General features: G+C 43.6%; 1 protein-coding gene across 1 annotated transcript in view; it reads left to right on the top strand.

The window, feature by feature from the left end:
* The window catches only part of LOC111970443 (plexin-A1-like), a 443,296-nt gene that overhangs the window by 201,768 nt on the left and 213,911 nt on the right, over positions 1-27,617 (top strand). Inside the window, exons 6-8 of the mRNA XM_023997171.3 lie at positions 15,809-15,909; positions 25,368-25,491; positions 27,084-27,237. Of these exons, the coding sequence (XP_023852939.1) occupies positions 15,809-15,909; positions 25,368-25,491; positions 27,084-27,237 (379 nt within the window). The remainder of the gene's footprint in view (positions 1-15,808; positions 15,910-25,367; positions 25,492-27,083; positions 27,238-27,617) is intronic.

Here is a 27,617-nt window from a genome sequence, read left to right as displayed (position 1 = left end):
GTAGTGTAGCATCCGTCGATGTAATTGTCTGCATAATTTCCAATCCCCATATATTTTTTGTGTGATATATATATATATACAGTGGGGAGAACAAGTATTTGATACACTGCCGATTTTGCAGGTTGTCCTACTTACAAAGCATGTAGAGGTCTGTAATTTTTATCATAGGTACACTTCAACTGTGAGAGACGGAATCTAAAACAAAAATCCAGAACAAGAAATTCACCTTGATATGAGTTTTACAGTAATTAAATTGCATTTTATTGCATGACATAAGTATTTGATAACCAGAAAAGCCGACATTAATATTTGGAACAAAACCTTTGTTTGCAATTACAGAGATCATACGTTTCCTGTAGTTCTACCAGGGCGCAACACTGCAGCAGGGATTTTGGCCACAGCCTCCATACAGACCTTCTCCAGATCCTTCAGGTTTCGGGCTGTCGCGGGCAATACGGACTTTCAGCTCCCTCCAAAGATTTTCTATTGAGTTCAGGTCTGGAGACTGGCTAGGCCACTCCAGACCTAGATGCTTCTTACGAGCCATCCAGCTCCTCGTGTTTTGGGTCGTTGTCATGCTGGAAGACCCAGCCACGACCCATCTTCAATGCTCTACTGAGGGAAGGAGGCTGTTGGCCAAGATCTTGCGATACATGGCCCCATCCATCCTCCGCAATACGGTGTAGTCGTCCTGTCCCCTTTGCAGAAAAGCATCCCAAAGAATGATGTTTCCACCTCCATGCTTCACGGTTGGGATGGTGTTCTTGGTTGTACTCATCCTTCTTCTTCCTCCAAACACGGCGAGTGGAGTTAGACCAAAAAGCTCTATTTTTGTCTCATCAGACCACATGACCTTCTCCCATTCCTCCTCGGATCATCCAGATGGTCATTGGCAAACTTCAGACGGGCCTGGACATGCGCGCGCTTGAGCAGGGGGACCTTGCGTGCCTGCAGGATTTTAATCCGATGGCGTAGTGTGTTACTAATGGTTTTCTTTGAGACTGTGGTCCCAGCTCTCTTCAGGTCATTGACCAGGTCCTGCCGTGTAGTTCTGGGCTGATCCCTCACCTTCCTCATGATCATTGATGCCCCACGAGGTGGATCTTGCATGGAGCCCCAGACCGAGGGATTGACCATCACTTGAACTTCTTCCATTTTCTAATAATTGCGCCAACAGTTTGGCCTTCTCACCAAGCTGCTTCCCATATTGTCCTGTAGCCCATCCCAGCCTTGTGCAGGTCTACAATTATCCTGATGTCCCACTACAGCACTCTGGTCTTGGCCATTTGGAGAGGTTGGAGTCTGTTTGATGATGGTGTGGACAGGTGTCTTTTATACAGGCAACGAGTTAAAACAGGTGCAGTTGATACAGGTAATGAGTGGAGAACAGGAGGGCTTCTTAAAGAAAAAACTAACAGGTCTGTGAGAGCCTAATTTACCCTGGTTGGTAAGTGATCAAATACTTATGTCATGCAATAAAATGCAAATTAATTACTTAAAAATCATACAATGTGATTTTCTGGATTTTTGTTTTAGATTACGTCTCTCACAGTTGAAGTGTACCTATGATAAAAATTACAGACCTCTACATGCTTTGTAAGTAGGAAAACCTGCAAAATCGGCAGTGTATCAAATACTTGTTCTCCCCACTGTATATATATATATACACACACACACTACCAGTCAAAACTTTTAGAACACCTACTCATTCAAGTTTTTTTCTTTTATATTTACTCTTTTCTACATTGTAGAATAATAGTGAAGACATCAACACATATGAAATCATGTAGTAACCAAAAAAACTGTTAAACAAATCAAAATAAATTTTATATTTGAGATTCTTCAAAGTAGCCACCCTTTGCCTTTGACAGCTTTGCACACTCTTGGCATTCTCTCAACCCGCTTCATGAGGTAGTCACCTGGAATGCATTTCAGTTAACAGGTGAGCCTTCTTAAAAAGTTAATTTGTGGAATATCTTTTCTTCTTAACTTCTCAAGGATCGGTGTTCCGCTAGCAGGAAAACCTCCGGTGAAACTGGAGGGGGTGCAATTCGAATAAATAATCATAAATATTTTGGATTTTAAACATCTAGGTAAATATAATTGTCTTATATCGGCTGAAAGCTTAAATTCTTGTTAATCTAACTGCAGTATCCGATTTACAGTAGCTATTACAGCGAAAAAATGCCATGCGATTGTTTGAGAACAGCGCCCCACATCAAAATATTTTTCCACTGACACAGGTTTCATACATTCACATATAACGATTAAATATTCACTTACTTTTTGAAAATCTTCCTCTGATTTGTCATCCAAAGGGTCCCAGCTATGACATGTTGTTTTGTTAGATAAAACCCTTCTTTATATCCCAAAAAGTATGTTTAGTTGGTGCCATCGATTTGAGTAATCCACTCGTTCAACTTGCAGAGAAAAGAATCCGGAAATCTACCCCTAAACTTTGTTTCAACAAGTCTAAATATGTTTCTATTCATTCCTCAGATACCTGAAAATGTAATCAAACTATAATATTTTTTTCGTAAAGAAGTATGTTCAATAGGAAACCGATTTTAGCAGGTGTGTAATGTCTTCATGGCGTGCTCAATCACGAATTTCCAAGACTGTGTCCTACTAAAACTGATATTTCTTATTCGTTTTTGAATTTACAAGCCTGAAACCTTGAATATAGACTGCTGACACCCTGTGGAAGCAATATAAATTCCATCCAGGGAGCTTTTCAATATGACCTTTCTCTTGCATTTCTAAGAGGATGGTCTCAACAAAAAAATTATGGTTGGTTTTTCTTTGGATTTTCTCCTACCATATCTATTGTTTTATATTCTCCTACATTATTTTTTAACATTTCTACAAACTTCAAAGTATTCTCTGTCCAATGGTACCAATTGTATGCATATCCTGGCTTCAGGGCCTAAGCTACAGGCAGTTTACTTTGGGCATGTCATTCAGGCAGGAAGTGGAGAAAAAAGGGGCCTAGCCCTAAGAATGAATGCCTTTGAGCCAAACAGTTGTGTTGTGATGGCACGGTAGGGGTGGTATACAGAAGATAGCCCTATTTGGTAAAAGACCAAGTCCATGTTATGGAAAGAAACGCTCAAATAAGCAAAGAGAATTGACAGTTCATCATTACTTTGAAACATGAAAGTCAGTCAATCCGGGAAATTTCTAGAGCTTTGAAAGTTTCTTCAAGTGCAGTCGCAAAAACCATCAAGCGTTATGATGAAACTGGCTCTCATGAGTACCGCCACAGGAAGGGAAGAACCAGAGTTATCTCTGCTGCAGAGGACAAGTTCAGTGGAGTTAACTGCACCTCAGACTGCAGCCCAAATAAATGCTTCACAGAGTTCAAGTAACAGATAACTGTTCAGAGGAGACTGCGTGAATCAGGCCTTCATGGTCGAATTGCTGCAAAGAAGCCACTACTAAAGGACACCAATAAGATGAACAGACTTGCTTGGACCAAGAAACACGAGCAATGGACATTAGACTGGTGGAAATCTGTCCTTTGGTCTGATGAGTCCAAATTTGAGATTTTTTGTTCCAACTGCCGTGTGTTTGTGAAACGCAGAGTAGGTAAACGGATTATTTCCGCATGTGTGGTTCCCACTGTGAAGCATGGAGGAGGAGGTTTGATGGTGTTTTGCTTGTGACACTGTCAGCGATTTATAAAAAATTCAAGCCACACTTAACCAGCATGGCTACCACAGCATTCTGCAGTGATATGCCATCATCTGGTTTGCGCTTAGCGGGACTATATGTCTTTCAACAGGACAATGACCCAAAACACACCTCCAGGCTGTGAAAGGACTATTTGACCAAGAAGGAGAGTGATGGAGTGCTGCATCAGATGACCTGACCTCCACAATCACTCGACCTCAACCGACTTGAGATGGTTTGGGATGAGTTGGATCGCAGAGTGAAGGAAAAATAGCCAACAAGTGCTCAGCATATGTGGGAACTCCTTCAAGACTGTTGGAAAAGCATTCCTCATGAAGCTGATTGAGAGAATGCCAAGAGTGTGCAAAGCAGTCATCAGGGCAAAGTGTGGCTACTTTGAAGAATCTCAAATATCAAATATATTTTAATTTGTTTAATGTTTTTTTGATTACTACATGTTTCCAATATTTGTTATTTCATAGTGTTGATGTCTTCACTATTATTCCAAAAAAATGTCCAAATGTCTAAATGTGTTACCTACCCTTACCACCTGGGAGCGGCCCATCAGGAAGTCCAGGATCCAGTTGCAGAGGGAGGTGTTTAGTCCCAGGGTCCTTAGCTTAGTGAGGAGCTTTGAGGGCACTATGGTTTTGAATGCTGAGCTGTAGTCAATGAATAGCATTCTCACATAGGTGTTCCTTTTGTCCAGGTGGGAAAGGGCAGTGTGGAGTGCAATAGAGATTGCATCATCTGTGGATCTATTTGGGCGGTATGCAAATTTAAGTGGGTCTAGTGTTTCTGGGATAATGGTGTTGATGTGAGCCATGACCAGCCTTTCAAAACACTTCATGGCTACAGACGTGAGTGCTACGGGTCGGTAGTCATTAGTTCAGGTTACCTTAGTGTTCTTGGTCACAAGGACTATGGTGGTCTGCTTGAAACATGTTGGCATTACAGACTCCGACAGGGAGAGGTTGAAAATGTCAGTGAAGACACTTGCCAGATGGTCATCGCACGCTCAAAGTATATGTCCTGGTAATCAGTCTGGCCCTGCAGCCTTGTGAATGTTGACCTGTTTAAAGGTCTTACTCACATCGGCTGCGGAGAGCGTGATCACACAGTCGTCCGGAACAGCTGATGCTCTCATGCATGTTTCAGTGTTACTTGCCTCGAAGCGAGTATAGAGGTAAACTATCTCGTCTGGTAGGCTCGTGTCACTAGGCATCACTTGGCTGTGCTTCCCTTTGTAGTCTGTAATAGTTTGCAAGCCCTTCCACATCCGACGAGCATCAGAGCCGGTGTAGTACGATTCGATTTTAGTCCTGTGCTGACGCTTTGCCTGTTTGATGGTTCATCGGAGGGCATAGCGGGATTTCTTTTAAGCTTCTCTCGGTTAGAGTCCCGCTCCTTGAAAGCGGCTGCTCTAACCTTTAGCTCAGTGCGGATGTTGCCTGTAATCCATGGCTTCTGGTTGGGGTATGTACGTACAGTCACTGTGGGGGCGACGTCGTCGATGCATTTATTGATGAAGCCAGTGACTGATTGGTGTACTCCTCAATGCCATCGGAAGAATCCCGGAACATATTCCAGTCTGTGCTCGCAAAACAGTCCTGTAGCTTAGCATCTGCTTCATGTAACCAATTTTTTATTGATTTAGTCACTTGTGCTTCCTACTTGAATTTTTGCTTGTAAGCAGGAATAATTATGGTCAGATTTGCCAATGGAGGTTGAGGGAGAGCTTTGTACGCATCTCTGTGTGTGGAGTAAAGGTGGTCTAGAGTTTTTTTCCCCTCTGGTTGCACATTTAACATGCTGCTAGAAATTAGGCCAAAGGCTGCTGTTCTATCCTGCCGATGCAGTGTATAATCCGACAGCTGTATGTTATTCATTTTGTCATTTAGCTACGACTCGGTGAAACATAAGATATTCGTTTTTAGTGTCCCTTTTGTAGGATATATGTGCTTTTAGTTTGTCAAATTTATTTTCCAGCGATTGTATTTTGGCCAATAGCACAGATGGCAAAGACAGATTAGCCACTTGTCACCTTATCCTCACAAGGCACCCCGACCTCTTTCCGCGAAATCTCCGTCTCTTTCTCCTGCGAATGACGGGGGTGAGGGCCTGTTCGGGTGTCTGGAGTAAATCCCTCTCTTCCAACTCATTAAAGAAAAATTCTTCATCCAATTGAAGATGAGTAATTGCTGTTCTGATGTCCAGAAGCTCGTTTTGGTCATAAGAGACGGTAGCAGCAACATTATGTACAAACAAAATAGCATGTTTGGTTCAGAGCCAATACAACGGCAGCCATCCTCCCCGGCGCCAATAGATTGATTAACTATGACTTTTCAAATCACCCAGCAGTGCTATTTGCAGAGTGAGCTCCAGGTAAATGTTGCAATTATTCAGCCATTCCACACAACACACTTTATTAGTGTCGGTAAACAGCTTTTTATTTGTCCATTGAAATATATATTTTTATGCCACAGCGTGTCTATCACAATGCAGGCTCCACTAAATGCAACTCTTGGTCTTTATATCCCAGGCTAGTAGAAATCAGCACATAGTTTTATGATCTTTCTCACCCAGAGATTGGCGTGATAGTCCAGAATGGTGAGATTTATCATGGTCACATTGTGAATTCAGTGTAATGTAATATATATGTCTGAGTAAGAGAGTGCTGACCCTCACCTTTAAGATAGCCAGGGGTCTCCTGGTCCTGGATCTACTGGGGGTGCAGGCTTTTGTTCCAGCCCCGCACTGGACCACGGCTAGTTTGTTTTAATTTGTTGTGTAAGCTAGGGTTGGGCGGTATTCAGATTGCCATTCATACCGGGGTTTATGGTGTTACCGTCAGTGTACACAAGGGGCGCTATATCAAATTAATTTATTTTCACACAAAACAAATTTAGGCAGCAGGGAACTTGATTACAGGCCTTACTGTCAGGAGGAGGAACAGAGCAGGCCTTACTGTCAGGAGGAGGAACAGAGCAGGCCTTACTGTCAGGAGGAGGAACAGAGCAGGCCTTACTGTCAGGAGGAGGAGCGGAGCAGGCCTTACTGTCAGGAGGAGGAGCGGAACAGCATACTGGCGGAGAGGAGCGGAGCAGGCCTTACTGTCAGGAGGAGGAGCGGAAGCAGGCCACCGTCAGGAGGAGGAGCGGAGCAGGCCTTACCGTCAGGAGGAGGAGCGGAGCAGGCCTTACCGTCAGGAGGAGGAGCGGAGCAGGCCTTACCGTCAGGAGGAGGAGCGGAGCAGGCCTTACCGTCAGGAGGATGAGCGGAGCAGGCCCTAATGTCAGGAGGAGGAGCGGAGCAGGCCTTACCGTCAGGAGGATGAGCGGAGCAGGCCCTAATGTCAGGAGGAGGAGCGGAGCAGGCCTTACCGTCAGGAGGATGAGCGGAGCAGGCACTATTGTCAGGAGGAGGAGCGGAGCAGGCCTTACCGTCAGGAGGATGAGCGGAGCAGGCCCTAATTCAGGAGGAGGAGCGGAGCAGGCCCTACTGTCAGGAGAATGAGCGGAGCAGGCCCTACTGTCAGGAGGAGGAGCGGAGCAGGCCTTACTGTCAGGAGGAGGAGCGGAGCAGGCACTATTGTCGGAGGAGGAGCGGAGCAGGGCTTACTGTCAGGAGGAGGAGCGGAGCAGGCCCTACTGTCAGGAGGAGGAGCGGAGCAGGGCTTACTGTCAGGAGAAGGTTCAGAGCAGCCCTACTGTCAGGAGGAGGAGCGGAGCAGGCACTATTGTCAGGAGGAGGAGCGGAGCAGGCCTTACTGTCAGGAGGAGGAGCGGAACAGGCACTATTGTCAGGAGGAGGAGCGGAGCAGGCCTTACTGTCAGGAGGAGGAGCGGAGCAGGCCCTACTGTCAGGAGGAGGAGCGGAGCAGGCCTTACTGAGGAGAAGGTTCAGAGCAGGCCCTACTGTCAGGAGGAGGAGCGGAGCAGGCCTTACTGTCAGGAGGAGGAGCGGAGCAGGCCTTACTCTCAGGAGGAGGAGCGGAGCAGGCCTTACTCTCAGGAGGAGGAGCGGAGCAGGCCTTACCTCAGGAGGAGGAGCGGAGCAGGCCTTACCGTCAGGAGGAGGAGCGGAGCAGGCCTTACCGTCAGGAGGAGGAGCGGAGCAGCCTTACCGTCAGGAGGAGGAGCGGAGCAGGCCTTACCGTCAGGAGGAGGAGCGGAGCAGGCCTTACCGTCAGGAGGAGGAGCGGAGCAGGCCTACCGTCAGGAGGAGGAGCGGAGCAGGCCTTACCGCAGGAGGAGGAGCGGAGCAGGCCTTACCGTCAGGAGGAGGAGCGGAGCAGGCCCTAATGCCAGGAGGATGAGCGGAGCAGGCCCTACTGTCAGGAGGAGGAGCGGAGCAGGCCTTACTGTCAGGAGGAGGAGCGGAGCAGGCCTTACTGTCAGGAGGAGGAGCGGAGCAGGCCTACTGTCAGGAGGAGGAGCGGAGCAGGCCCTACTGTCAAGGGGAAGGAGCGGAGCAGGCCCTACTGTCAGGAGATGGTTCAGAACAGGCCCTACTGTCAGGAGAAGGAGCGGAGCAGGCCCTACTGTCAGGAAATGGAGCGGCGCAGGCCTTACTGTCAGGAGGAGGAGGGGCAACTGGGGAAAACCTTTACAAAAATGACATGCCCTCATTAAACTAGTTATAACTCCAGTTCTGTTTGTGATATTAAGATTCTAACACCGACAGTGTGTTATCTGGACTTATTTAGTTAAAGTCAAGGACGGATGGGGGCTTGACTCAAAAAATGTCAGAGTAATAAAAAATTATAATTAATTGAGCAGTGAAATGACTGCTTTAGCGGATTTAGTGTTAAAACAGAGAGTGACATTGACACGTCTTCTATCATATAGCAGCCTATCCGCTCTGAGCAGCTCTTCCTCTTTGTGTCATTCTTCAGCACCTCTTACTTTCTCTCTGCATCCCATCCGGGCAGCCGGCCAAATCCTCACTGGATGCTAATGAAAAGAGCTTCTAGAATAACCATCCATCAGGCTAGATTAAAACCCTAGCCCTAACCCTTCATGCTAAAATATAACCCTCGCCCTAACCTTCATGCTAAATATAACCCTCGCCCTAACCCTTCATGCTAAATATAACCCTAGCCCTAACCCTTGACACTAAAATATAACCCTAGCCCTAACCCTTCACTAAAATATAACCCTAACCCTTCATGCTAAAAAATAAACCCTAACCCTTCATGCTAAAATAAACCCTAGCCCTAACCCTTCATGCTAAAATATAACCCTAGCCCTAACCCTTCAGGCTAGAATATAACCCTAACCCTTCATGCTAAAATATAACCCTAGCCCTAACCCTTCATGCTAAAATATAACCCTAGCCCTAACCCTTCAGGCTAGAATATAACCCTAGCCCTAACCCTTCAGGCTAGATTATAACCCTAACCCTTCAGGCTAGAATATAACCCTAACCCTAACCCTTCAGGCTAGAATATAACCCTAGCCCTAACCCTTCAGGCTAGATATAACCCTAGCCCTAACCTTCAGGCTAGATTATAACCTAACCCTTCAGGCTAGAATATAACCCTAACCCTTCAGGCTAGAATATAACCCTAACCCTTCAGGCTAGAATATAACCCTAACCCTTCAGGCTAGAATATAACCCTAACCCTTCAGGCTAGAATATAGCCCTAACCCTTCAGGCTAGAATAGACCCTAACCCTTCAGACTAGAATATAGCCCTAACCCTTCAGGCTAGAATATAACGCTAGCCCTTCAGACTAGAATATAACCCTAGCCCTTCAGACTAGAATATAACCCTAACCCTTCAGGCTAGATTATAACCCTAACCCGTCAGGCTAGAATATAACCCTAACCCTTCAGGCTAGATTATAACCCTAACCCTTCAGCTAGAATATAACCCTAGCCCTTCAGACTAGAATATAACCCTAACCCTTCAGGCTAGTATATAACCCTAACCCGTCAGGCTAGAATATAACCCTAACCCTTCAGACTAGAATATAACCCTAGCCCTTCAGACTAGAATATAACCCTAACCTTCAGGCTAGATTATAACCCTAACCCGTCAGGCTAGAATATAACCCTAACCCTTCAGGCTAGAATTATAACCCTAACCCTTCAGGCTAGATTATAACCCTAACCCTTCAGGCTAGATTATAACCCTAACCCGTCAGGCTAGAATATAACCCTAACCCTTCAGGCTAGAATATAACCCTAACCCTTCAGGCTAGATATAACCTAGCCCTAACCCTTCAGGCTAGAATATAACCCTAACCCTCAGCTAGAATAAACCCTAACCTTCAGGCTAGAATATACCCTAGCCTTCATGCTAGAATATAACCCTAACCCCAGGCTAGATTATAACCCTAACCCTTCAGGCTAGAATATAACCCTAGCCCTAACCCTTCAGGCTAGAATATATAACCCTAGCCCAACCCTTCAGCTAAAATATACCCTAGCCTACCTTCAGGCTAGAATATAACCCTAACCCGTCAGGCTAGATTATAACCCTAACCCTTCAGGCTAGAATATAACCCTAGCCCTTTGCTAGAATATAACCCTAACCCTTCAGGCTAGATTATAACCCTAACCCTTCAGGCTAGAATATAACCCTAGCCCTACCCTTCAGGCTAGAATATATAACCCTAGCCCTAACCCTTCAGGCTAGAATATACCCGCCCTAACCCTTCAGGCTAGAATATAACCCTAACCCTTCAGGCTAGATTAACCCAACCCGTCAGGCTAGAATATAACCCTAACCTTCAGGCTAGAATATAACCCTAACCTTCAGGCTAGATATAACCCACACCCTTCAGGCTAGAATATAACCCTAGCCCTAACCCTTCAGGCTAGAATATATAACCCTAGCCCTAACCCTTCAGGCTAGAATATATGACCCTAGCCCTAACCCTTCAGGCTAGATTATAACCCTAACCCTTCAGGCTAGAATATAACCCTAACCCTTCAGGCTAGAATATAACCCTAACCCTTCAGGCTAGATTATAACCCTAACCCTTCAGGCTAGAATATAACCCTAACCCTTCAGGCTAGATTATAACCCTAGCCCTTCAGGCTAGAATATAACCCTAACCCTTCAGGCTAGATTATAACCCTAACCCTTCAGGCTAGAATATAACCCTAGCCCTTCTGGCTAGATTATAACCCTAACCCTTCAGGGTGTGATGTGATGGTGGGTGGGAGGGGGGAGGAGAGAGACGGAGCGAGAGAGTTTGTTTTTGTATGTGTGTGTGCATATGTATCTGCTTGTGTGTTGACGTGGGTTTTCTGACAGCACTGCTCCCTCCCAGTGCTTGGCAATGTGACATGATGTAGAGGAAATGGTAGGATTTGTCACACACATACAGCTCTGGAAAAAATGAAGAGACCACTGCAAAATGATCAGTTTCTCTGGTGTTACTATTTATAGGTATGTGTTTGGATAAAATAAAAATAAATATTTTAATTCTATTAACTACTGATAACATTTCTTCCAAATTCCAAATAGAAATATTGTCATTTAGAGCATTTATTTGCAGAAAATGACAACCAGTCAAAATAACAAAAAAGATGCAGTGTTGTCAGACCTCGAATAATGCAAAGAAACATTTTCATATACATTTTTAAACAACATAATACTAATGTTTTAACTTAGGAAGAGTTCAGATATCAATATTTGTTGGAATAACCCAGATTTTCAATCACAGCTTTCATGTGTCTTGGCATGCTCTCCACCAGTCTTTCACATTGATGTTGGGTGACTTTATGCCACTCCTGGCGCAAAAATTCAAGCAGCTCGGCTTTGTTTGATGGCTTGTGATCATCCATCTTCCTCTTGATCACATTCCAGAGGTTTTCAATGGGGTTCAGGTCTGGAGATTGGGCTGGCCATGACAGGGTCTTGATCTGGTGGTCCTCCATCCACACCTTGATTAACCTGGCTGTGTGGCATGGAGCATTGTCCTGCTGGAAAAAACTGTTGGGGAACATTGTCAGAGCAGAAGGAAGCAAGTTTTCTTCCAGGACAACCTTGTACGTGGCTTGATTTATGCGTCCTTCACAAAGACGAATCTGCCCGATTCCAGCCTTGTTGAAGCACCCCCAGATCATCACCGATCCTCCACCAAATTTCACAGTGGTTGCGAGACCTAGAGGCCTACAAGTCACAGTGTCTCGCACCCACTGTGAAATTTAGTGGAGGATCGGCCAGCATCCCAGAGTCACCTCTTCACTTGTGACGTTGAGACTGGTGTACTTGTCCTCTTGCTCAGTTGTGCACCGGGGCTTCCCCCTTCTATCTACTCTAGTTATTGCCAGTTTGTGCTATTCTGTAAAGGGAGTAGTACACAGCGTTGTACGAGATCTTCTGTTTCTTGGCAATTTCTCCCATGGAATAGCCTTCATTTCTCAGAACAAGAATAGACTGACACGTTTCAGAAGAAAGTGCTTTGTTTCTAGCTTTTTTGAGCCTGTAATCGAACCCACAAATGCTCCAGATAATCAACTAGTTTAAAGAAGGCACATTTTATTGCTTCTTTTATCAGTACAACACCTTTCAGCTGTGCTATCATAATTGCAAAAGGGTTTTCTAATGATCAATTAACCTTTTAAAATGATAAACTTGGATTAGCTAACACAACGTGCCAGGCCTCTGTACGCCTATGTAGATATTCCAAAAAAATATGCCGTTTCCAGCTACAATAGTAATTTACAAAATGAACAATGTCTACACTGTATTTCTGATCAATTTGATGTTATTTTAATGGACCAAAAAATTGCTTTTCTTTCAAAACCAAGGACATTTCTAAGTGACCCCAAACTTATGAAAGGTAGTGTATATATATATGTGTGTGTGTGTGTATATATACAGTTGAAGTCGGAAGTTTACATACACTTAGGTTGGATTCATTAAAACTTGTTTTTCAACCACTCCACAAATTTSTTGTTAACAAACTATAGTTTTGGCAAGTCGGTTAGGACATCTACTTTGTGCATGACACAAGTAATGTTTCCAACAATTGTTTACAGACAATTGATTACAACAATTGTTTGCCTTTAAACAGCTTGGAAAATTCCAGAAAATGATGTCATGGCTTTAGAAGCTTCTGATAGGCTAATTGACATAATTTGGGTCAATTGGAGGTGTGGATGTATTTCAAGGCCTACCTTCAAACTGAGTGCTTCTTTGCTTGACATAATGGGAAAATCAAAAGAAATCAGGCAAGACCTCAGAAAAAAGTTGTAGACCTCCACAACTCTTGTTCATCCTTGGGAGCAATTTCCAAATGCCTGAAGGTACCACGTTCACCTTTACAAACAATAGTATGCAAGTATAAACACCATGGGACCACGTAGCCGTCATACCGCTCAGGAAGGAGACGCATTCTGTTTCCTAGAGATGAACGTACTTGCGAAAAGGTGCGAAAAGTTCAAATCAATCCCATAACAACAGCAAAGGACATTGTGAAGATGCTGGAGGAAACAGGTACAAAAGCATCTATATCCACAGTAAAATGAGTCCTATATCGACATAACCTGAAAGGCCGCTCAGCAAGGAAGAAGCCACTGCTCCGAAACCACCATAAAAAAAGCCAGACTATGGTCTGCAACTGCAAATGGAGAAATGTCCTCTGGTCTGATGAAACAAAAATAGAACCTTTTGGCCATAATGACCATCGTTATGTTTGGAGGAATAAAGGGGGAGGCTTGCAAGCCGAAGAACACCATCCCAACCGTGAAGCACGGGGTGGCAGCATCATGCTGTGGGGGTGCTTTGCTGCAGGAGGGACTGGTACACTTAACAAAATAGATGGCATCATGAGGGGGGGAAATTATGTCTATATTGAAGCAACATCTCAAGACATCAGTCAGGAAGTTAAAGCTTGGTCGCAAATGGGTCTTCCAAATGCACAATGACCCCAAGCATACTTCCAAAGTAGTGGCAAAATAGCTTAAGGACAACAAAGTCAAGGTATTGGAGTGGCCATCACAAAGCCCTGGCCTCAATCCTGTGGTCTGGAACTAAAAAAGCGTGTGAAAGTAAGAAGGCTTACAAACCTGACTCAGTTACACCAGCTCTGTCATGAGGAATGGGCCAACTTATTGTGGGAAGCTTGTGGAAGGCTACCCGAAACGTTTGACCCAAATTAAACAATTTAAAGGAAATGCTACCAAATACTAATTGAGTGTATGTAAACTTCTGACCCACTGGGTATGTGATGAAAGAAATAAAAGCTGAAAGAAATAATTCTCTCTACTATTATTCTGACATTTCACGTTCTTAAAATAAAGTGGTGATCCAAACTGACCTAAAACAGGGATTTTTACAAGGATTAAATGTCAGGATTTGTGAAAAACTGAGTTTAAATGTATTTGGCAAAGGTGTATGTAAACTTCCGACTTCAACCATATATCTATATTACAGTGGGGAGAACAAGTATTGATACACTGCCGATTTTGCAGGTTTTCCTACTTACAAAGCATGTCGAGGTCTGTAGTGAGATCTTGCACGGAGCCCCAGACCGAGGGTGATTGACCGTCATCTTTAACTTCTTCCATTTTCTAATAATTGCACCAACAGTTGTTGCCTTCTCACCAAGTTGCTTGCCTATTGTCCTGTAGCCCATCCCAGCCTTGTGCAGGTCTACAATTTTATCCATGATGTCTTTACACAGCTCTCTGGTCTTGGCCATTGTGGAGTGGTTGGAGTCTGTTTGATTGAGTGTGTGGATAGGTGTCTTTTATACAGGTAACGAGTTCAAACAGGTGCAGTTAATACAGGTAATGAGTGGAGAACAGGAGGGCTTCTTAAAGAAAAACTAACAGGTCTGTGAGAGCCGGAATTCTTACTGGTTGGTAGGTGATCAAATACTTATGTCATGCAATAAAATGCAAATTAATTACTGAAAAATCATACAATGTGATTTTCTGGATTTTTGTTTTAGATTCCGTCTCTCACAGTTGAAGTGTACCTATGATAAAAATTACAGACCTCTACATGCTTTGTAAGTAGGAAAACCTGCAAAAATTGTGAGTGTATCCAATACTTGTTCTCCCCACTGTATATATATATGCTGTTCACACACACCCCAGGACAGTCTCCTAACACACAAACTTGACCCGGCCCATCTCTTTACCCATCAGCCTTATGTCCCACTACAATATTTTCCCTCTCCTCGTTCCTAGGTTCCTCCCTTTCCTCCACCCCTCCTCCTCTCTTCTTGTAAAGTAAGCCTCCACATCGCTCACCTCCAGCTTGTCTCCCTTGTCGTGTGTGGATTACCCATGGTGAGAGAGGGCGGGGGAGAGAGAGAGACTAGGTGGGTCTCCATGCCTTTGTGTGTTTCTCTCACTCTGCTAGCTATAATGACGGCTCCCAGGGGAAGTAGTTTAGTGGTCTTACTTACCGTTTTAGAGGGATCTCTTTCCCAACACGTGATTTAAAGGTAGCCTGCAGTAGAAATATAATACTTACCCACCTTATCATTAACACACAGACAAACACATACACACAGACAGACAGATATATACACATATGGGAAGAACGGTGGAGAGAAGGCCTCACTGAACTGTGTGTTGTGGTCAATAAGAGTGATATTTTACTCCCACCACAAACACACACAAGCAAAAGCACCCTATTCTGGTGTAGAGGGTTAACTTACACACATCCTGTGGAACATGGAAACATCTGTAGCTCATCACTACGATTTGACCTCTCTAATCGCGTTGAAGAAGTTACACACACAACGTCACACTGTGAGTCCATCCGTCTTCTCCACCACCGGTTGGGTTTTGGAGGTCACCTGTCAATCAAAAGCAGTTGCCACCTGTCAGTCGGCCCAGCGTGCATTGCGTGCCTGCTCCATAAACTGGTGTACGCACCGTTGGTGGCTGTCACACACACCGCTAGACATGAACGACACTCTAGGACACACGCTGCTTCATCAACACGCTACAGTAGAAAGAAAGAACACAGACAAGCACATACTTCCAGCCTCTGGCACTTTGAAATGTAGTTAAATGTAATTTATTTTTCAGTCCATATTTGTGCATACATATCTGTGTTGTGTGCACTGCATTGCTTTAATATGATTTGAAAGGCTAACATCGTTCTCTCTCTCCTTTCCATCCATCTCCCCCCCCCCCCACTTCTCTCTCTGTAGGTGAGCAGGGTACCAGTAGAGAGCTGTGAGCAGTACACCACCTGTGGCCAGTGCCTGGGCTCCAAAGACCCCCACTGTGGCTGGTGTGTCCTCCACAACATGTAAGTACAAATATTGTACACTCGGTCTACACACTCTCACTCATATATAGCTACTCTTTGTTCATGCTATACTGTCATTCATAATCAAAAAAACTTTATTTGTCACTTGCGCCAAATACAAGTGTAGACCTTACAGTGAAATGCTTACTTACAAGCCCTAACTTCTTATGGCTGCAATCCCGGTGACGGGATGATATGACAACAGCCAGTGAAAGTGCAGGGCGCCAAATTCAAAACAACAGAAATCTCATAATTAAAATTCCTCAGACATACATGTTTCTTATACCATTTTAAAGGTAATCTTGTTGTTAATCCCACCAAAGTGTCCGATTTCAAATATGCTTTTCAGCGAAAGCACTACAAATGATTATGTTAGGTCACACCAAACCACAATAAGCACAGCCATTTTTCCAGCGAAAGATAGCAGTCACAAAAAGCAGAAATATAGCTAAAATAATCAACTAACCTTGATGATCTTTCATCAGATGCACTCATAGGACTTCATGTTACACAATACATGCATGTTTTGTTTGATAAAGTTCATATTTATATAAAAAAATCTGAGGTTACATTCAACGCGCCCATCAAGTGATTTTGCATAGCCACATTGTTTCAACAGAAATACTCATCATAAATGTAGATGATAATACAAGTTATACACATGGAATTATAGAGATACCTCTCCTTAATGCAACCGCTGTGTCAGATTTCAAAAAAACTTTACGGAAAAAGCAAACCATGCAATAATCTGAGACGGCGCTCAGAACAATAGCCAAATTAGCCGCCATGTTGGAGTCAACAGAAACCAGAAATTACATGATACATATTCCCTTATCTTTGATGATATTTATCAGAATGCACTCCCAGGAATCCTAGTTCCACATTAAATCGTTGATTTGTTCGATAATGTCCATTACTTATGTCCAAGTAGCTACTTTTGCTTGCATGTGTAGTACACGTGTCCAAATGCTTGTGGAAGATGCAGGCAAACGTCGGACGAAAACTTCAAAAAGTTATATTACAAGTCGAATAAACTGGTCAAAATAAGTAGATAATCAATCTTCAGGATGTTGTTATCATATATATCCAATAACGTTCCAACCGGAGCATTCCTTCATGTCTGTAGAAGAAATGGAACGCAAGGCGATATCATGAGGAAAGCGCGTGACCAGGAACTGGCAATCTGCCAGACCACTGACTCATTCCCCTCTCAACCGGCCCCACAACACAGTATACACTTCATTCAACATTCTACCGACTGTTGACATCTAGTGGAAGGTGTAGGAAGTGCAAACAGATCCATATATTACAGGGAATTGAATAGACGATGAGTTTAACATCGACCAGCCTCAGAATTTTCACTTCCTCTTTGGATTTTTTCTCAGGTTTTTCCTGCCATATGAGTTCTGTTATACTCACAGACATAGTTCAAACAGTTTTAGAAACTGCAGAGTGTTTTCTATACAATACTAATAATAATATGCATATACAGTGGGGCAAAAAGTATTTAGTCAGCCACCAATTGTGCAAGTTCTCCCACTTAAAAAGATGAGAGAGGCCTGTAATTTTCATCATTGGTACACTTCAACTATGACAGACAAAATGAGAAAAAAAATCCAGAAAATCACATTGTAGGATTTTTTATGAATTTATTTGCAAATTATGGTGGAAAATAAGTATTTGGTCAATAACAAAAGTTTATCTCAATCCTTTGTTATATACCCTTTGTTGGCAATGACAGAGGTCAAACGTTTTCTGTAAGTCTTCACAAGGTTTTCACACACTGTTGCTGGTATTTTGGCCCATTTCTCCATGCAGATCTCCTCTGTAGTGATGTTTTGGGGCTGTTGCTGGGCAACACAGACTTTCAACTCCCTCCAAAGATTTTCTATGGGGTTGAGATCTGGAGACTGGCTAGGCCACTCCAGGACCTTGGATGCTCTTACGAACCACTCCTTCGTTGCCGGCGTGGTGTGTTTGGGATCATTGTCATGCTGAAAGACCCAGCCACGTTTCATCTTCAAGTCCCTTGCTGATGGAAGGAGGTTTTCACTCAAAATCTCACGATACATGGCCGCATTCATTCTTTCCTTTACACGGATCAGTCGTCCTGGTCCTTTGCAGAAAAACATCCCCAAAGCATGATGTTTCCACCCCCATGCTTCAAGTAGGTATGGTGTTCTTGGATGCAACTCAGCATTCTTTGTCCTCCAAAACACGACGAGTTGAGTTTATACCAAAAAGTTATATTTTGGTTTCATCTGACCATATGACATTCTCCAATCTTCTTCTGGATCATCCAAATGCTCTCTAGCAAACTTCAGATGGGCCTGGACATGTACTGGCTTAAGCAGGGGACACGTCTGGCACTGCAGAATTTGAGTCCCTGGCGCGCTAGTGTGTTTACTGATGGTAGGCTTTGTTACTTTGGTCCCAGCTCTCTGCAGGTCATTCACTAGGTCCCCCGTGTGGTTCTGGGTTTTTGCTCACCGTTCTTGTGATCATTTTGACCCCACGGGGTGAGATCTTGCCTGGAGCCCCAGATCGAGGGAGATTATCAGTGGTCTTGTATGTCTCCATTTCCTAATAATTGCTCCCACAGTATTTTCTTCAAACCAAGCTGCTTACCTATTGCAGATTCAGTCTTCCCAGCCTGGTGCAGGTCTACATTTTGTTTCTGGTGTCTTTTGACAGCTCTTTGGTCTTGGCCATAGTGGAGTTTGGAGTGTGACTGTTTGAGGTTGTGGACAGGTGTCTTTTATACTGATAACAGTTCAAACAGTGCCATTAATACAGGTAACGAGTGGAGGACAGAGGAGCCTCTTAAAGAAGAAGTTACAGGTCTGTGAGAGCGCAGAAATCTTGCTTGTTTGTAGGTGACCAAATACTTATTTTCCACCAAAATTTGCAAATAAATTCATAAAAAATCCTACAATGTGATTTTCTGGATTTTTTTCCTCATTTTGTCTGTCATAGTTGAAGTGTACCTATGATGAAAATTACAGGCCTCTCTCATCTTTTAAGTGGGAGAACTTGCACAATTTGTGCTGACTAAATACTTTTTTGCCCCACTGTATGTCTGTGTGTGGAGTAAAGGTGGTCTAAAGTTTTTTTTTCTCCTCTGGATGCACGTGACATGCTGGTAGTAATTATGTTTGCTGCAATAAAATCCCAGGCTACTAGCAGCGCCGCTTCTGGATGAGCATTTCTTGTGCTTATTTACTTATAGAGTTGGTTGTAGTGCGGTCTTAGTGCCAGCATCGGTTTGTGGTGGTTAAATAGACTGCTACGAATAATATAGATGAGAACTCTTTGGTAGATAGTGTGGTCTACAGCGTTATCATAAGGTACTCTACCTCAGGCGAGCAATACCTTGAGAATTCTTTAATATTAGACATTACGTACCAGCTATTATTGACAAACAGACACATTCCTACTTTCGTCTTACCAGACGTAGCTTCTCTGTTCTGCCGGTGCATGGAAAACCGCCAGCTCTATATTACCGTGTCATCGTTCAGCCACGACTCGGTGAAACATAAGATAATACAGTTAATGTCCCATTGGCAGGATAATCTTGATCTTAGGTCATCATTTTGTTTTCCAACGATTGCACGTTGGCCAATAGAACGGATGGCAATGGGAGTTTACTCGCTCGCCTATGAATTCTCAGACGGCAGACGGCACCCCCGCACTTTTTCTCCGTCTTTTCTTCACGCAAATGACGGGTTTTGGGCCTGTACCCGGAAGCAGTATATCCTTCACATCGGACTCGTTAAGTAAAAAGCTTCTTCCAGTTTGAAGTGAGTAATCGCTGTTCGTGATGTCCAGAAGTTAATTTCGGTCATAAGAGACAGTAGCAGTAACATTATGTACAAAATAAGTGACAAACAACACAAAAAAACGAACAAATTAGCACAGTTGGTTAGGAGCATGTAAAACGTCAGCCATTCTCTCCGGCACAAATTTTCCTCCATCATAGTACAGCTACTCTGGGTACATTGCTATACTGTCATTCATATACAGCTACTCTGGGTACATGCTGATACTGTCATTTCATATACAGTACTCTGGGTACAGCGCTATACTGTCATTCATATACAGCTACTCTGGGTACATGCTATACTGTCATTCATATACAGCTACTCTGTGGTACATGCTATACTGTCATTCGTATACAGCTACTCTGGGTACATGCTATACTGTCATTCAATACAGCTACTCTGGGTACATGCTATACTTCATTCATATACAGCTACTCTGGGTACATGCTATACTGTCATTCATATACAGCTACTCTGGGTACATGCTATACTGTCCTTCATATACAGCTACTCTGGGTACATGCTATACTGTCATTCGTATACAGCTGCTACTGGGTACATGCTATACTGTCATTCATATATACAGCTACTCTGGGTACATGCTATACTGTCATTCATATACAGCTACTCTGGGTACATGCTATACTGTCATTCATATACAGCTACTCTGGTAACTGCTATACTGTCATTCAATATTACAGCTACTCTGGGTACATGCTATACTGTCATTCATATACAGCTACTCTGGGTAATGCTATACTGTTCATTCATATACAGCTACTCTGGTAACTGCTTACTGTCATTCATATACAGCTACTCTGGTACATGCTATACTGTCATTCATATACAGCTACTCTGGGTACATGCTATACTGTCATTCATATACAGCTACTCTGGGTACATGCTATACTGTCATTCATACAGCCTACTCTGGGTACATGCTTTACTGTCATTCATATACAGCTACTCTGGGTACATATACTGTCATTCATATACAGCTACTCTGGGTACATGCTATACTGTCATTCGTATACAGCTACTCTGGGTACATGCTATACTGTCATTCAATATACAGCTACTCTGGGTACATGCTATACTGTCATTCTATACAGCTACTCTGGGTACAATGCTATACGGTCATTCATATACAGCTACTCGTGGTACATGCTATACTGTCATTCATATACAGCTACTCTGGGTACATGCTATACTGTCATTCATATACAGCTACTCTGGGTACATGCTATACTGTCATTCATATACAGCTACTCTGGGTACATGCTATACTGTCATTCATATACAGCTACTCTGGTACATGCTATATAGTCATTCATATACAGCTACTCTGGGTACATGCTTATACTGTCATTCATATACAGCTACTCTGGGTACATGCTATACTGTCATTCATATACAGCTACTCTGGGGTACATGCTATACTGTCATTCATATACAGCTACTCTTGGTACATGCTATACTGTCATTCTATACATTACTGTGTATCATGCTATACTGTCATTCATATACAGCTACTCTGGTACATGCTATACTGTCATTCATATACAGCTACTCTGGTACATGCTATACTGTCATTCAGTATACACTACTCTGGGTACATTGCTATACTGTCATTTCATATACAGCTACTCTGGGTACATGCTATACTGTCATTCATATACAGCTACTCTGGGTACATGCTATACTGTCATTCGTATACAGCTACTCTGGGTACATGATGCACTGCGTCCTGATAGTCTAACAGAGCCCCTGTCTCCTTTCTTTTATCTGCTCTGATGTGAATTGGATAAAGTGCAAAACACATCTTTAGGTAGGTCCCATTTACTTTAACATGTCACGCTCTCACGGATGAGAGGTTTTGTGAGCAACAATGATGAGGAAAGGAGGCTACTGGTGAGCATTTGGACTCTGAAGCTATCCTCTGAATTGAAAGCCTTAGCTATTTGCCATCACATGAAAATCAATGTTGATACTGCCTTGTATCTTTTAGAAGATCTTAAGATTCATGAATAAACTTACTAGTAGCAGATGGCAGTGCAGAGCATGCCAGGTGTCCTTGTTGACACCCCACATATGTAGGTGTTATTTTACCTCTCAGTGTGTTGCGCTACAGCAGAGAGTGTGTTAGCTTGCTAGTCAGTGTGTTAGGCACTGTACAGTAGGCATAGTCAATGTGTGACTTCTCACCAGACGTGTGTGTGTGCGCAGTGTGACTTCTTACCAGACACGATGCTATATAAGATACACTTGGTGACACAGTGTGGTTCTCTCTCCTGCTGGCTAACATGACTCGAGGGTGTGTGTGTATGAGGCAGTGAGACGGGGTGTGTATGGGGTAGTGAGACGAGGTGTGTATGGGGCAGTGAGACGGGGTGTGTATGGGGAGGTGAGATGGGATGTGTGTGTGGGGAGGTGAGAGGGGGTGTGTGTATGGGGAGGTGAGAGGGTCTGTGTATCTCCAGCATTGGCAAAAAGCCAGTTCTTGCTTTTCGCTCTGTTAATTAAAACTTCCACCTGTGCAACATGCCACTTCATCTGACCGGCAGGTGTGTGTGTTTTCACGTGCACGCGTATGTGTGTTTGCATGAGGGGGGGGGGGATTCTCATTTTAATTGAGGACGCGGACGAGGCAGGCAAGGCGACGGAAACGCAATCAAGATAGACTGGAGATGTTACTGACCTCCAGTCACAGAGCTTTTGACCTTCCTCCTCACCAAAACGGAGCGCTAAGTTTATTCTGCTCATTTCCCGTTGGATAGCGTCCCTCAATCTATTTTTACTCCCCCCACCACTCAGAATGACAGGTATTTAAGACGTTTTTGTCATGTGGAATTTTGTTCTGCAGTAGCTTATTAGAGTCATATTTGTCTCGTTCGTCAGCCGTGCAGTAGGAGAGCAATCCAAGAAAAGCTATAGTGATATTAACTGAGGCACACACACACACACACACACACACACACACACACACACACACACACACACACACACACACACACACACACACACACACACACACACACACACACACACACACACACACACACACACACACACACACACACACACACACACACACACACACACACACACACACACACACACACACACACAGGCATGCTCATAATATGCACAATGCTGTATGCAATCTGTTCAACTCTCCAGGGTCAAGACGGGGTCAGGGAGAAGGCCTGTTCTACTCTCCAGGTTTCTCTCTTTAGGGAGTAATGCAGTCCACAAGCAATATCACCATGACTTCTCTCTTTGTGTGTGTGTGTGTGCGTACATGTGTGTGCGTACACGTTTGTGTGCGTGAGAGGTTGAGAGACAGTATTCTGCTGAGTAGGAAGGTTGGTATACCAAGGCTAAGATAAGGCAATTTGCATTTTCCTCTCCTTTTATTGTGCAACGCTGAGGCTGAGGCACACAGTGTCAGTTCAGAGACTTTGTTTTGTTATGAAGAGGTGGTATGATAGCTGGTAGTGCAAATTGGAACATTGTTTTTTTTCTGGAGATGGCTCCAGAAGATGGCTGATCATATGGAGGATGTTTCTGACCTTATTGAGAAACGTTTGTGTGCCTGTGTTTTTTAGGCATATGGTATATCATTTTCACATTTACATTTGAGTAATTTAGCATACACTCTTATTCAGAGCGACTTACAGGAGCAATGAGGGTTAAGTCCCTTGCTCAAGGGCACGTCAACATATTTTTCACCTAGTTGGTTCGGGTTTTCGAACCAGCGACCTTTCGGTTACTGGCCCAACACTCTTAACCACTAGGTTACCTTAACCACTAGGTTACCTTAACCGCTYGGCTACTGGGGTGTCTTTGGCATCATTAAACTGAAGATTAATCTTTATCAAAAATTCTCTGTAATTATTATTATGCGATTAAACTGATTAATCATGTAACTGTAATTAACTAGGAAGTCGGGGCACCAAGGAAAATATTCAGATTATAACTTTCAGATATTTCAATATCTGCTCAATTAGTCTTCAAATTAATTAATTATTATTTACCTCACGTTAGTCTCATTCCAAACGTCGTAAATTGTTGGTTATCTGCACGAACCCAGTCTTCACTATGAGTCATCCATGCATCAATTGTCTTAAAATAATTGATTTACTAACTAAGTAATTCACAGAAATGCATAACACAAACAAACAACGTAGATGGTTACAAAGAAATGATAGCGGATGTGCCCTAGTGGGCTAAACCGGCATGGCGGCTTGTTAGACAAAAGGGGAGTGGGGGTCAGCTGAGAAGTCACTACAGAGTTGATAATTATAACAATTGAAATGCTAATTCTTTGCACATGAACGCTCACTCATTCGGGAACAATTGCAATCAATATATATATTTACACTGTGTGTCGTCGGGATCTCTGTTGAAAAGTTTGTTTCTGTTGGAGAGTTTGTCCGCTCTCTCTCTCTGTCGTGGTTAGAATGGATAGTTCAGAGTGACATTCATTCATGTCGTTATAGAATTCCTAGCTGCAGACTTGTAAATAATATCAAAGACTTGTTCTTATTCTGTCGGTATCGATAGTCTAAGAGTTTAACCACGTGGGATGGTTAAAAGTTCAGCAGTCTGGTCTCAAACCTTGGCCCCCTCGTTATCGAGGTAAGCTGATCTGGTGATAGAAAACCCGGGTGGGGGTTTTATTCGGAAGAGCAGAAAAGAGCCTGTCCCAGGACGTCACACCATAACTGTGCTCATGGGCGGTCCTCTGATTTAGTTAAACTCCAAAGGGAATTGGAGTTTCCTTCATTAAACAGTCCAAAATCACATTACACAATTTCACAAACAGTATCATCCTCACTCATTCATCTTATACAACAATTAGATGTAAGCCTCATATCTGAGGCTATTATATAAACAGCGTTATGGTAATGTGGCCGTATTGTCTCCCATGAGTTTCACAAAATTGTACCAAACGGACCAGTTCGTAGATGGATACTTCACCGATCTTTTATACCTTCTCCAGAACATAAATGTTGTTAGGACCTCAAGTTCTGTGAGGTGGAATAAATTCCTTTGTTCTCTCTATGAAAACTCWKTCTCRRRKTYMKCWSWGMKRAMYYYGAGAMWATCTCCTCCAGGAATTTACGACCTCTCTGACAGCAGCAGACTGGTTGTAGGAGACAGAGAGAGGGGGATGGTGCTCGCTGTACCCAAAGAGGGCAACGTCATGACACTACCTTAACCACTAGGTTACCATAACTGCTAGGCTACCATAACCGCTAGGCTACCATAACCGCTAAGCTACCTTAACCGCTAGGCTACCGCTAGTCTACCTTAACCGCTAGGCTACCTTAACCACTAGGCTACCTTAACCTCTAGGTTACCTTAACTGCTAGGCTACCGCTAGGCTACCGTAACCGCTAGGCTACCTTAAACACTAGGCTACCTTAACCGCTAGGTTACCTTAACCGCTAGGCTACCCTACCTTAACCACTAGGCTACCTGCTGATCATTGTTATCACTATGTTCATGCACCAAATACATTCGGGGTGTGTGTTTGTGTGTATAAATATATATATATGTGTGTGTGTATATATGTATATATATATATATATATGTGTGTGTGTGTGTTGATTCTGTCCTTCTCTTCTCTAGGTGTTCCCGTAAGGACAGATGTGAGAGAGCAGATGAACCCCAGCGGTTTGCCTCAGACCAGCGTCAGTGTGTGGAGCTCAGTGTTCACCCCAAGAACATCTCTGTCACCATGTCCCAAGTCCAGGTGTGTGTGAAAGAGAGTCTGACTCTGTATGTGTGTACTGATACAGTACCTGTATATAAATGTGTGTTTATGTAAATACACACCAGTAACTGTGTGATATGCCAATAAGTAGCTAACTACGTGCTTGTGTCATTAAAGACATTAACATGTTCTTCACACTAACCTTGCCACAAAGTCCCCGGTCCTCACATTAGCGGTAAATGTATTCCAGGACTACTTTCCAAATATCCACACTAGCCTGTCACTTGTATTTTCAGGTATTGTGACGGCAGCATCATGTTATAGATATACTTGTCACCGGCAGGGACTGTGGAGTTTGTCAGGATCAAAATAAATATGAAAGGAGCAAAGCCCACCTCAGTTTTCTGAAAACTCCAATCCTGCGACAACGGGACATCTACACAGATTTTTCTCCCAAAGAAACACCAGAATGGCTTTCCAAGAGGTGTTGAGTGTTCCTGAGTGGTCCAGTTTCAGTCCTGACTCAGAGACAAGGTTGGAATACTGCTGTCCAACAAGGATTCCCAACCAAATTTACTGATCTTAAGCAATTTTGACAAATATTTGAATATTTAGGTCAGCAGGTCTTAACATTAATCCTCTGCGTTATATGATTTACACTACATGACCAAAAGTATGTGAACATCGATCTCGACAAACCATTTCTGTATGGACATCGTTTTGTTCACTGGGGCATTGTCATGCAAAAAAAGAAAGGGCCTTCCCCAAACTGTTGCCACAAAGTTGGAAGCACAAAATCGTCTAGAATGTCATAACGTAAGGGAACTAAGGGGCCTAGCCCGAACCATGAAAAACATCCCCAGATCATTAATCCTCCTCCACCAAACCAAGATTCGTCCATCGGAATGCCAGATGGTGAAGCGTGATTCATCACTCCAGAGAACGCGTTTCCACTGCTCCAGAGTCCAATAGTGGCAAGCTTTACACCACTCCAGCCGATGTTTGGCACTGCGCATGGTGATCTTTGGCTTGTGTGAGGCTGCTCGGCCATGGAAACCCATTTCATCGAGCTCCCGACCTAACAGTTTTTGTGCTGACGTTGCTTCCAGTCAATTTGGAACTCGGTAGTGAGTGTTGCAACCGAGGACAGYCGATTTTTACGCGCTACGTGCTTCAGCACTTGGCAGTCCCGTTCTGTGAGCTTGTGTGGCCTATTACTATGCCAGTTTGCGGCTGAGCCGTTGTTGCTCCTAGACGTTTCCACGTCACAGTAACACCACGTAGTTGACCGGAGCAGCTCTAGCAAGGCAGACATTTGACGAACTGACTTGTTGGAATGGTGGCATTTTATTATGGTGCCACGTTGAAAGTCACAGAGTTCTTCGGTAAGGCCATTCTACTGCCAATGTATCTTATGGAGATTGCATGGATGTGTGCTCAATTTTATACACCTGTCAGTAATGGGTGTGGCTGAAATAGCAGAATCCACTAGGGTTGTCCACATACTTTTGTATATATAGTGTTTATTACATGTCCTTCCATTAAACCCTTGACATTATGACAAGTATTTCATGTCTCCACATTATCTGTCTTAATAATATATTCCCTGTGTTCCATTGATTTGTCCCCAGCTCGTGCTGGAGGCGCGTAACGTCCCTGACCTCTCTGCGGGAGTCAACTGCTCCTTCGAGGGTTACGTGGAGACGGATGGGCACATCCAGGGGAGCCGCATCTACTGCCTGTCCCCCTCGGCCCATAACGTCATCCCCATTACCCGAAATAAAGGTGAGAACGCCGCCCGGACCACGCCGCCTCTGGTGCACACTGGTGGTGTCATGATATCCCCCCCATGAAAATAGAAAAAGGCTGTTATGCCAATGATGACATCATACGCCTGTGGGCTCATCTCAGTCAGTGGAGGCTGGTTAATGGGGTAGTGGCTGGAATTAAATAAACGGAACAGCCTTAATGTGTTTGATACCATTCCAATCATTCCATTCCAGCCTGTCCTTATAGTCCTACAGTCTCCCTCCTCGTCTTCACAATAGCTTTGCCTTGACCAGAATTGCACGGCTTTTTTTACATAACTCAAATATACTTTGAGTTTCTCTGTCACTACCAATGTTATTCCCCAAGCATCAAGATTATATATGTATCGTCTCCAA

Source organism: Salvelinus sp. IW2-2015, linkage group LG11 (assembly GCF_002910315.2).
Source record: "Salvelinus sp. IW2-2015 linkage group LG11, ASM291031v2, whole genome shotgun sequence".
Lineage (NCBI taxonomy): Eukaryota > Metazoa > Chordata > Actinopteri > Salmoniformes > Salmonidae > Salvelinus > Salvelinus sp. IW2-2015.
The sequence above is the reverse complement of the archived record's forward strand: the minus strand, read 5'-3'. Positions and strand labels throughout refer to the sequence as shown.